Source organism: Paramisgurnus dabryanus, chromosome 6, assembly GCF_030506205.2.
Source record: "Paramisgurnus dabryanus chromosome 6, PD_genome_1.1, whole genome shotgun sequence".
Classification (NCBI taxonomy): Eukaryota; Metazoa; Chordata; class Actinopteri; order Cypriniformes; family Cobitidae; genus Paramisgurnus; species Paramisgurnus dabryanus.
This window is the reverse complement of record NC_133342.1, coordinates 35,930,958-35,943,507: the sequence shown is the minus strand read 5'-3', so window position 1 is coordinate 35,943,507 and position 12,550 is coordinate 35,930,958. Positions and strand designations below refer to the sequence as shown.

Below are 12,550 nucleotides of genomic sequence, written 5' to 3'. Positions count from 1 at the left end.
TCTCAGTTCCTTGTTTTTTTTTTGTCATTATTATTTATACCGTGTTGTAAGTGTAGGTGTGTGTAAAGAATGAAGGGTTCTTTAAAGTAATGCATACAGATCAAACAATGAGGAAGATGACAGAGAATTGTTGTACCGTAACAGCAGGAGAGCAATTTATATATTGTGCTCATTGTGTACATACATATATATGCCACAAACACTTAGCCCATGTGTATTGAGGTATTTGGGACAGATGTGGCACTGGGCCCAAGGTACAGCCCCTCATGACCCCACAGGACAGTTCCCACCCCAGGCCACTGCTTGCATGCCAGGGCTACCCTATTTTGTTTGGATGTATGGTGAAAAATGAAAACCTCTAATGTGTGATGAATTAAAGGAGTAGTCCACTTTAAAGATGGGCCCATTGACTTACCATAGTATTTTTTTCTACTATGAAAAGTCAATGGACCCCATCTTTAAAGTGGACTACTCCTTTAAAAAAGTGGACATGTAGTGGAGAACCAGACCCGGGTAGTTATCAAGTCAACACACACATCACACTTACCCTATATATTTGTAATTTTAAGTTGATAATGAATTAATATGTCGACCAAAAAATCCATGGTGTTTAATGCATAAAAAAATGTGATGTGCAGTGCGAACCAGGTCAGAGTAAAGGCCGTGCCAGCAGACACATCCACACTTAACCTATATTTATATTTTGTTTAGGGTGCAGATGTTAGATAACTCAAGTCAATAAGGAGAGTTTACTGAAATGGTCTCCATACTTACAATTGCAGCAAATTGAGTTCAACGTTCAGACTAAAATTAAAGCTCACATAACACACGCCATTTCTGCTAATCTCATGTAAATCTATAGAGTAGTACTGCATATTTCATATATCCAAAGAGTCTTCAGTTTTATCAAATTACCAATAGTTTCCAGAAAAAAACAAACTTCTGAAGGCGCCAGTCGACGCAAGTCCCGAGCAAGCAACACTCACAAAACATTATCCCACCAATTGCCAACAAAACACAGACATTTGATGCAGTTTTACTTACCGCCTGCTACTTTAATTCAGCGTTAAACACACTTGCACAACTCCGCTGCTACCCCAGATAAACAAACTAGATCCATTGTTTCCATAAGGCTTGTTTTTTTTTTAAGCTGAACAAGGAATAGTCTACTCATTTTCAATATTAAAATATGTTATTACCTTAACTAAGAACTGTTGAATCATCCCTCTATCATCTTAGTGCGTGCACGTAAGCGCTGGGGCGCACTGCGACACTTCGATAGCATTTAGCTTAGCCCCATTCATTCAATGGGACCAATCAGAGATAAAGTTAGAAGTGACCAAACACATCAACGTTTTTCCTATTTAAGACGAGTAGTTATACGAGCAAGTTTGGTGGTACAAATTAAAACGTAGCGCTTTTCTAAGCAGATTTAAAAGAGGAACTATATTGTATGGCGTAATAGCACTTTTGGGAGTACTTCGACTCGGCGCAGTAACACCCTCCCTCTCCCATTATGAGAGGGAGAAGGGGAGCGGATTTTTCAGGCGAGTTGAAGAAAAGCGCTACATTTTATTTTGTACCACCAAACTTGCTCGTATAACTACTCGTCTTAAATAGGAAAAACGTTGATGTGTTTGGTCACTTCTAACTTTATCTCTGAGTGGTACCATTGAATGAATGGGGCTAAGCTAAATGCTATCGAAGTGTCACAGCGCGCCCCAGCGCTTACGTGCACACACTAAGATGATAGAGGGATGTATCAACTCTTCTTAGTTAAGGTAATAACATATTTTAATATTGAAAATGAGTAGACTATTCCTTTAAGCCTCCCTCACAAACAACAACACTTCTTTGGTGACGTTGAGTTCGTGTCAGCTCTTACGGTACATTCACACGGGGCCAAAGCGTTAACGGAAGGCTTGTCTGAAGTCTGGCAAACAGCCAATCATTGTGGCCGCAACACAAGCTCCGGTCTTCCATAAACGTAATTGGCTGGCTCTGCTTAGGTTATTTGCATAAGGCGATATGATTGGCTGACGCACGCGTTGCCGCTTGAAAAGTTGAGAAATGTTCAACTTCTGCCGCGAGCAACGGCACTGACGCGGCGCCGACGGATCTACAATTCAGTTCGCCAACGCTTGACGTCACCCATTAAAAGTGAATGGGAAGCGTCAACGCTTACGCCCCGTGTGAATGCGCCGTCAGTTGGTGCGTTTGTGCGCTATTCCTGTTAAGTGTCCATATAAGGACTTCCACTGTACTTCCTGCACTGAAATTGCCCATAAAAGAAATAAAGCAAGGTATGAATCTTTTATGTTCGAAAAAAAAAAAAAATTCTGAAACTTGTGCGAAGTGCATTTAGCACAGAAATACTCTGTCATACATCCAATTGCTTTTTTTGACACTTTGCCTATGTTTAGCATGAGGAATCTTAACTCTTACCCCCGGTTTCACAGACAAATCTTAAGGTTAGTCCTAAACTTAGAGACATGTTTAAGCTGTCTCAACAGAAAACAACTTGCACTGACGGATCTTAAAATATTCCAGTTCCATTCATTTGTCTCAAGATACACACCAGTAACATCTCTTTCTAAAATGTTTAAATTGAACTGGCTTTAGCAAAGCCTTGTCTGTGAAACCAGGCCCTACTCAACAGTGTTAATAAGTCAGAATTGATAAAAATAGCTTTAGACCCCCCTTTAACATTGAGACCAGTGGCCAGTTGCATAAACATAGCCGTGACATTAAGACTGCGTCTTAAGAATGATTCTTACTAACTAGCCATTAGTTAGGGCTAATCAGTCTTATTATTTGGATTTAAATTAGACCAATCTACCTTTCTATGTAACATACTTAAAACAGTTATGATCGGTCTTGAAGAAAAAAATTCATGACTAACTTTTAAGACTAGTCTTAAAGTTTTATGCAACCGGCCACAGTAAACATAGTCTTAAGAATGAGTCTGACTAACTAGCAATTAGTTAGGGCTAATCAGTCTTATTATTTGGATTTAAATTAGACCAATCTACCTTTCTATGTAACATACTTAAAACAGTTATGATCAGTCTTGAAGAAAATAATTCATGACTAACTTTTAAGACTAGTCTTAAAGGTTTATGCAACCGGCCACAGGGCTAGTTGTCTCAGAATCTCTGTAAGGTAAGTTTTGGGTAAAGGTGCTGCAAGTGTGATGATCTCTCTTTATACTGAAATGACATCAGTTACATTCTGAGATGCTTATTAAAATGGAAGTCACATGTCTTAACTATAAACAATTCCAACAAATAAACCATGCGACAGACAAAATACTGATATCTTTCTCCTCCAAGGTTAAGTGTCATCTGAAATACAGATGGGTGCACAAATGTGACTCTGTGAAATCCAGGCTAAAGTCCGATTATGAGATATAAAGCAACAGTTTTCACATTAATTTCAATCTTTAACTCTGTCAGTATTAAACATATCAAGGTTATATTTTCACAGAATGTTCTTGATGATTTTATGTAGAGAAAGTCAAATCACAAAAATGTTCACAGGCTGAGGGTCACACATCACCATTATTTCCTTTGTTCAGGGATTATTAGTAAACTATTAAAGTTAAAATAATTAAATCAGTCAAGAAAAAAAGGAAGCCCTCTAAAAGACAATGGGGCGGTTTCCCGGACAGGGATTAGACTAGTCCTAGACTTAAATACTTTTAAGAGCTCTCCAAACTGAAAACAACTTGCACTTACATATCTTAAAATACATATCTTAAAATACATCAGGGCCCTTTGGTTTTACCTCAAAATGAACACAGGTAATGTTTTTAGTAAGGCATGTTTGTTAAATCTAGTTATATTTCCTAATTAAACTAAGGCCTAGTCCTGGATTAAGCTAATCCTGGTCCGGGAAACCGCCCCTATGGGTCTTATTCACTAAGCATCCGTACACACGAATTTGTTCGTGAAAAATGCATTTGGACATCTTAACTTACAAATCATGAAATAACGAAAAACTTTCATAGTAAAATTTCTTCTAAATGTTTGCAAAAATGTAGGAACAACTTAGCTCACACGTACACAATAATCATGAACAAAAAAAAGAACGCTATAATAATATTTTTTTCCTTTTTCATGATTATTGCGTACGTGTGGTCTAAGTTGTTCTTATATTTTTGAATACATTTCAAATACATTTTAGTGTGAAAGTTTTTGTTCAATCATAATTTGTTAGTTTTAACATCCGTACGCACATTTTACGAACAAATTTGTACGTACGCATGCTCAGTGAATGAGACCCATTGAGCTGACACGAACCAGCCACCTCACCTATAGCCCATCTACATTGGGTTTGTGCTAAATCATGTAAACCACACAATTGAATGACATCTGTATGACAATGTTGCAAGATAAGACAGTGAAAATGTAAAATATAGCCAGTTTAAAAGTCAATAAAATAAATGATAATTCAGAGAAAAGAAACGGGATATTTATTTGTCTAGAAAATACTTTATTGTATATACACAAACTATATTTTTTGTTTGGCAGAGGAAAGTCGTACAAATTAGAACTGACACAATGATAAGTGAATGAAAAATCTATTTTTGTGATAACTAGTCCTTCGACTACTTTCAATAGTCAAGAAATTTTTACCAGCACTGACCTCTGCAGTTTTCTTAGCACGGTTACATAAAAAGCTCACATTAGAAATGAATTTATTGCAAACAACTATTGAAACTTCATCCATTTTGGCTGCCCCTTTATTAATACTCAAGTAACCTTTGTAACACCATTAAAAAAGCAAGCAAAACTATTTTTTATCCAAAACAAAGGTGAAAAAATTCTACTCACAGACAGATCGAAGGTACTTTTAACAAAACAAAACATAATCGCAGATTAAAGGGATAGTTCACCTAAAAATTAAAATAGTCATCATTTACTCTAATGTTGTTACAAACCTCAGTTCATTTCTTTGGAAGTCAATGGGACCGATTGATTTGGTTACATAGTAGGAAAAATGAATACTATGGAAATGAATAATGAGAGAATATTAATTTTTTGGTAAACTTTACCCTTTGACTACATACGTTTCACAATTCTTCTACATCTCAGACCTTTCACAATTATGCCATTGAAATGCTTCAGATTTGTCTCACTTTAAACCCAAATACAAGTCATGTATATATAAATCACTGAAGGTCCAAGTAAAGTACAATACTCAAAATGTAGGTTATCTTCTGAAACAAAGCATTTAGCCAAAACATGTGGTTCGCAAAGCATAATCAGTTATATTTGAACCAAAACAGACTTGGCTGCCTTGGATTACTACTCTAACAAATGAAGTGTCTGTACGTTTACAACACAATAAATGATGCTCTTTTCCCACTGCTGATGAGCTTTTTACACTAAATATATTTACAACAAATACTACATTTCACTCAGTAGATCCAGCAGAAATTTCTCTTGACAGAAGACATATGAAGGTAAGTGAAGACCCCGAACCCACAGGATTTCATTTATTTGACGGTGGCGAAGTTCTGGCCCCTAATTGAACACCAAGCCATGAAAATGTCCCTGTAAAAAAGAAACATATAGAATTTGAACAAGTACACACACACACACACACACACACACACACAATATGAAGTAGTATGCTTAAATATTTAATTCAGTTTTGTGGACAGAATAAACCATGCAGGGCCAAAAACAAACTTTTTGACACCTGCCAATATTTGCTCACTTGATAAAATTTACCAGCTTTAAATATTTCTATTGCATTAATTTACAAATTAGTTCATCATGATTCATAGATCCTTGTTATAATGTGTTACAGACAATTGTATTTGTATCAACTAACATTAACAAAGACTAATAAATGCTGTAAAAACATATTGTTCGTTGTAAATCTTTGCTAACTAGATTTATAAATGCCTTTCAGTCACACTCTTTTTCAAACATTTCTTTTTCGAAGTACCACGAGAGCGAATTATAAGCACTGTTCTCAACTTGTCCTGCAATACTTCATAAGACACAAAGATGTCACCAATGGTGCCGATGGACACCAATTCATATACTCACCACTGGAGATTGTTACCTGAATGTACTATAGCGAAGCCAAAATTGTAATTGATTATGTAATCAGTATTTTTATATATTACGTGCCTAGTTAAGCAGTTACATTTTTAATCACTTTCAAATGCAACCAAAATATATAACACAAACATTTAATTAAACTCTTTGTTCAAATTGGGACAGAGATTGTGCCATATTCATTTGCAACAACAAACTAAAAAAAAATACACTTATTTTTTAATAAAGAAAAATAAATAATGGGCGAAAAATCTTTCAGTATTTTGTGCCAAAATGTGCAATAGTGACAATGACAGAGGTAGTTGTAAAAAATTTAACAGCTCACTTGCTGACACTAGCAGAAAAAATAAACAAAGGTTTATGGGTAGATTGAAATTACGTTATGCGGAGTGTGTCAAAATAAAGGTATCTTATTTGGATATTTTATGTGTGGCATCAATGCATCGTATCATTAGAAATTTAATCGAGGTGTCGATCCAAATCAATAAGGGTGTCAAAGGGTTAAGCGTGATTAATCACATACAAAATAAAAGTTTAAAAAACTCTATTTCGGCATCTTAAAAGTAGTTATCCATTTCCTAGTACATACATAAATGTTAGGTTTTAGGGCTGTCAAACGATTAATCACGATTAATCACATACAAAATAAAGTGTTTTTGCATATTATGTGTGTGTGTACTGTGTGTAATTATTATGCATGTATAAATACACACACATTCATGTATGTATTTAAGAAACAATTACATGTGTATATATATTTATTTATATTTTTATATAATTTATATTATATATAAATAAATATAAATATATCTTTAAAACATTTTCTTAAATGTATACATGTTTGTGTGTGTATTTATAAACACACACGCAAACATTACACACAGTACAAACACATATAATATGCAAACACAAACATTTATTTTGTATGCGATTAATCATTTGACAGCCCTAAAATCAATGTATTTTTTACACCCCTAACATTTATGTATATATTAGGAAATGGATAACTACTTTTAAGATACTTTTATGCAGCCCCATCAGTGTTAAATAGTTTTGATGATTTTAACATGAAAAACAGACCTGCAGTGTGTGGCCACACACTCGTTACTGCAATATTCCTTATCCCAGTCACGGCTCTCCACAGCCGGGTTTGTGCATCCGGCTCGAACGCAGAGATTAGAAGTAGGAGCAGAGGAGGAGGCTGCAGGAGCAACACTGACCTCCATCTCCATCTGAAAAAGGATCAAAAGTTTTTGCCACAGTACATTTGTTAATTTACCCCAATCTGTAAACAAATTTATGCAAAAAAAAATACCTCCTCTGAAGCAAGTTCCTCAGTCACAACCTCATTCTCCGCGGTGACCAACTGCTCGCTAGGATGCTCCACCTGAAGCTCAACAGGTGTGGGAAGTGCCGAAGCAGCGATGGTGGATGAGGAAATAACAGGGTTGACGCTAGTCGCTGTAGTAACAATAATAGGTGCGGACAAGTTAGAATGTAATGAAGCAGGCACAATCTTTATCTGGAGAGGTGGCGGAGGCGTAGCAGTGACAGCCACTGAACTTCCCACCCCCCCGTGGGGCTTGGGCTGGAGAGGGGGCGGGGCTTGGGTCTGTACCATCTGTTGCAGACGTGGTGGAGGAGGGGTGCCCTGCATCTGCTGCAGTGGTGGAGGCTGCCGGGCGGCAGACTGCTGCATGGTTCGTATCCCAGCTGGGATCACCGTCACCATGGAAGTGGGTATCTGGTGGAGCTGAGCACCTCCCTGTAACATCTGCTTGGAGATGATGATTTTGGTGATGGTCGGTGCTGGGCTGGGGTTAGGGGTAGGGGGCTGACCGATGGCCATGGGTAAAGACCCCGTGCGGGAACGGGTGGTGACTTGAGGCAGGTCGAGGATGATATTGGACGCGCAGATGTTGGTGATGGTGTTCTGGTCAGGGCTGGGCGGAACCCGTGCGGGGCGGGCAGGAGCAGTTGGGGTGGTAGAGATGGGTGCGGGACTGGGAGTTGATGGAGGAGTGGTGGGAGCATTGTCCTCCACCTCGGTAGATGGCTGAATGAAAAAGTGAATAAAAAGTCAAGAAAGAAAATAAATGACAAATCTAATTCCTAAGAAAAAGCTTGAAGCAAATGACTCACCTTCGATAGCTGATTTGCTCTGTAGGCTGCTAACGCTTTCAGATAGTCTTTCTTGGCTGCTTCTGTTTTCTTCTTGTAAACCTGCGAGAGTTAAAACAAACATTAAAACAGATTTGGGGTTTATTTACTGCTCAAGTTATAAGGAAATGCTTCATTGCAGCATTTATGTAAGAGAGATTACTTAACTATTAATATTTGATCATGATAACAGCATTAAAGGATTGCCATTATTGATTAGTTTGGTCTGTGTCCCATTGCTGGGACCGAGGCATGTCTGCACCACAGGTGTTACATGATGATGTGAGAAATAATGATGGATTTCTTCGTTTAATACAAGTGTCTTTGTTGGGAGCTTGTGCTGTTGCAATGAGACGGTGGGCAAGTGATCACAGACCAAACTAATCGATAAAGACACTCGTAGAACGCTACCGATCACTATCGACTATACAATTAGTTGTTGCAGCTCTAATTAACATTCAGTAAAATGTTATATTTAAAGGGATCCCTACTACACCTGTTTCTGCTCTTCCCCAAGACTGTCCCACATGGACGCCACAATCTTCGACACCTCCCCAAATGTGGCATTTGGGTTTTGACCTTTAATGGCCGCCTGGGTGTCTCTGAAGAACAGAGCATAAGCTGATACCGGTTTCTGCGGTTCATTAGGATCTTTCTTCTTCCTGCCCTTCTTAGCTCCAGGTGCCACTGCCACGTCTACATTGTTCCCAGGCACCATGGCCGGCTTGCCACCCACCCTCCTCACAATAGCTGGAGGGGCGGTGGAGATCTGCGTGGAAAGTGTCAAGTTGGGGACATGCGATATGATCGCTGGAGAGGCTGAAAAGGAGTCTACCAGCATGGTCTTCTGAAAGAGAAATTGGTAAACGTTACAAGATGTAGATATCAATCAAGATGAGAGATTGATAAAAAAGACTCACTTGTCTGAAATCTTCCATGTCTTCATCCTGCAATGAGCTGGCTGGAGATGGTGTAGCTGACAGCGGCTGATCAGGTGACTTTGACACACTGCCTCCACCACCGAGACTGAGTCCTAATTGAGCACTTAGATCTGAATGGTCTATAGTAGTGAGCTGGTTGTGTCCTAGGAGACTGTGGCTCATCTCATTTATTGGAATATCAATAGTCATGGAGGAGGAACTATTGAAATGAGAGCCAACAGAATGGCCAAGATCCTATTCCGAAAAAAAAAAACAAGCAAGAAAAATGCATTATATGGTCTCAATCTACCAATTACTCCAACCCCAAATCACTTTAGAAAGATTTTATATGACTTTTGAGTTGAAAGCAAGAGAAGTAACGTATTCTCACTTATGAAACAAGACAAGGCTTACCACACCCAGCGTTGAGCCAAGTAGAGCACTTTCCCCCGATTGGTTAATCACACCCAAACTTAGGTGATCCATCCCCTGAGATGATGGATTCATGAAGGCGGATGCAAAAGATGGATCGTTCCCCCCTACCACCACAGCATTACTGTTGAGACTGTTACTGTGAGACCTTGACCTCCCAGCCTGTTCGGCCAGCTCTCCAAAATGAGCCTCCACATCTTCTACAGTGAGGGCAGAATCTGGATCCAGGGAGATGGGTGGGATTTCAAATTCCTCATCACCCAGACTGGGCGTATGAAATGTTTGCTAAAATAGAGGAAGGAATCAGTTGTTATTATTATAAGCATTGCATGTTGACTTTATGTTTTATGAATTGGAGTGAAAGTAACGGTAGTACCTCAGATGAAAGAAAATGATGACCAGGCCCACTGATGGTCAGGTAGGAATCGCTGCCACCTGCAAACTAAGAAATAAAGGTTTAGCCTTGGAAATACATCACAAAGCCTAAGACTAAATATGTCATACGCACAGAAATAAATGACGACAGGCTATTGAATTATTTGAAAATAATGCACACCCAACGTGGTAATTGGGTGTGCATTATTCTCAAATAATTCATAGGACCATAGTCAATTATTATTCTTATACCACGGTTAACACAGACATTGCTATGGTGGTTATTTTAAGACATTTGACAGGTTAGCTGTGCCTTTATAATGCACAACCCTGGAATATTTCTCAACCAATCAAAATGAAGCATTTAACAGCCTCATGGTATAACATTTGATATTACTCAGTAATGCGTATATACACACAATACTAAATCATAACACAAAGCATGTGCGCTATTTAACGAAGCCAAACTTACTTTGTTCACCGATTCGTATCCATTGTAAGACGATCCATCCATAAACTCGGAATCAACATGTTGACCAGTCCCGTCAGTGAGATCCGGATAAAAATTCAGATCCATGATAAATAAATGCACTTATAACACAAAGTCTTTACGTATCCTGAGGTTACGAGCGACGGGCCTTTTAACAATCCAACACACACAAATGAGAGACTTGCAACAAAACCTAAATCTAAAGACCAAGTGCCTGGTTTAGCCCGGAATTTCTTAAAAAATTGAAATACAAATGGCATTCACCAAAGGAACAACCAAAAACGCAGCTTCTTGTTTTCGGTATTGTCCAGCATGTGTCCTGTGATCTCCGCCGCTTTCCTGAATAATGCTGATAAATGTCATTAACCGATTCCTCGCGTAGCCTAAATAGTGTCAACAATCGTTTAAAAATAATAATAATAATAACTTGTGTAGGCTACCAGTTTAGCCAGCTAGCAGCAGCTACGTTTAACTGGCTAAATGGTGCAAGTTGTGTTAGTGTTAAACCCAACGTGGGGTTTCATATAATGCTGATGGTTACAGGACGAGGAGAAATATAATCTTGTTGTTTGTTATTTATAATATACAGCGCCTAAATAAATAAGACTACAATTGTATTATTCTTAAAACATTTAAGCAGGGGTTTACTAGCTTAGACATTTGCTGCCTGCTAGCGCTTCAAAATGGACCGATGCGATCGGTACTCTGCCTGTTTTGTCTGTTTGCGTTCACAAGTCCCATTAATCGCACTCCGATCTCACGTTCAGCCCGGTTTTGCTATAATTTCAGACAATAATTATCATATTGTCCAGAGCGTAATAAAAAATACCATTATCTCATGTGAACACTGTTTTCAAATAAATTAGAAAGTTTCTAAGTGGCATTTAGGTGTCAGCGGCTGATATCGCAGTCACGTGGTTACTGACACTTTTCTCAGTGGTGATTGGACAGCAAACACAGACGTTTAAAATAATTTGATATCGATATTGAATCATTTTGTAGAATGACGACGCAGCTTTCCATTTGTATGTCGAGTTGCAATCCGCCGTGTAGTTGTTTTAATAAGTGAATGTTTATAAATAAGGGTTCTCAATTGTAATAATGTACTAAAACGGTTCTGGCTAGAAGGGATACAGCTAACGTTACAGCAAAATCTTCTCGCGAGAGGTTGGGTTTATGGTTCAGAGGCCCGCGAGATTTCGCGAGATTTTGGAGTTTTGGCCGTAGCAGTATCCCTTCTTGCCACAACCCCGGGGCACCCTCGAACAGCCATGCGCCTCCTGGAGGATGGGTATTTTTGTCTCGTACTAAAAGGTTAACGTTTACCCAATGGCTAGAATGGAAATCGTTCAATAAAATGATGCATCTTGGAGTAACTTGTACTAATTCACAATAGAACACTAACCTCGTTGCTTTTATAAAAGTTACCACACACAAAATACAAATATTTCAGCAAAAACATTAAGTAAAATCACCTTAAGCATTCCTTCCGCTGGAAAAAATAGTCCCTGACCGAGCGTTAACCATAGATATGTATATAAAGGCTAGATGGCTCAAGGCGGAGTCCCTAACGTCATCACCTGGCGGCCATCTTACGACAGGGCGCTCGCTCACTCGTAGCATTGAGTTTAATGGTGCAGGTACTTTTAAATGACCATAACTTGCTCAATTTTCTACCGATTTTCAAACGGTTTGGGTTTTTACAAACGTTATTAACGTGGCTATAATTCTGGATGCTTTAACATGTTTCATGAATTTATTTTTTATTTTTAGTATAGGTATGCAGTGTCATAGGTACATCTTTGACGTTTATAACAAACCAAACCGTTTGAAAATCGGTAAAAAATTAAGCAAGTTATGGTCACTTAAAAGTACCTGCATCATTAAAACTCAATGCTACGAGTGAGCGAGCGCCCTGTCGTAAGATGGCCGCCAAAATGCGGACGTTGCTCTCAATTGGCCAGCAGCGCGGACGAGCCATCTAGCCTTTATATACATATCTATGGCGTTAACTACGACAGATGCGCGTTTACCTGGGAAGGGTGTGCGCAAGGATACACACAGTATCGTAAATAAAACACCGACCCATCAGAATCAAG

The 12,550-nt window shown here is 38.6% G+C and overlaps 1 protein-coding gene across 2 annotated transcripts; it reads right to left on the bottom strand.

The window, feature by feature from the left end:
- Positions 1-4,473: 4,473 nt before the first annotated feature.
- Positions 4,474-11,317, bottom strand: tox4a (TOX high mobility group box family member 4 a). Of its 2 annotated transcripts, none has more exons than XM_065277051.2 (9): positions 10,434-11,317; positions 9,963-10,028; positions 9,569-9,871; positions 9,155-9,409; positions 8,731-9,078; positions 8,217-8,297; positions 7,390-8,130; positions 7,155-7,306; positions 4,474-5,558 (listed from the first exon to the last, which is right to left on the bottom strand). In XM_065277051.2, the coding sequence occupies exons 1-9, from the start codon at positions 10,536-10,538 to the stop codon at positions 5,501-5,503; spliced, it is 2,109 nt and encodes a 702-aa protein (XP_065133123.1). In that variant the 5' UTR covers positions 10,539-11,317; the 3' UTR covers positions 4,474-5,500. The 2 variants fall into 2 exon arrangements, with proteins under 2 accessions (XP_065133123.1, XP_065133121.1); XM_065277049.2 differs by having other exon boundaries at positions 8,731-9,081; positions 10,434-11,310.
- Positions 11,318-12,550: the final 1,233 nt, after the last annotated feature.

Excerpts from the sequence above, each read along its gene's own strand:
- tox4a (XM_065277049.2), bottom strand. The coding sequence starts at position 10,538 with ATGGATCTGAATTTTTATCCGGATCTCACTGACGGGACTGGTCAACAT. Across the intron at positions 9,872-9,962 it reads ATCATTTTCTTTCATCTGAG|CAAACATTTCATACGCCCAG; the intron begins GTACTACCGTTA and ends CCTCTATTTTAG. Across the intron at positions 8,131-8,216 it reads GAGCAAATCAGCTATCGAAG|CCATCTACCGAGGTGGAGGA; the intron begins GTGAGTCATTTG and ends TTTTTCATTCAG.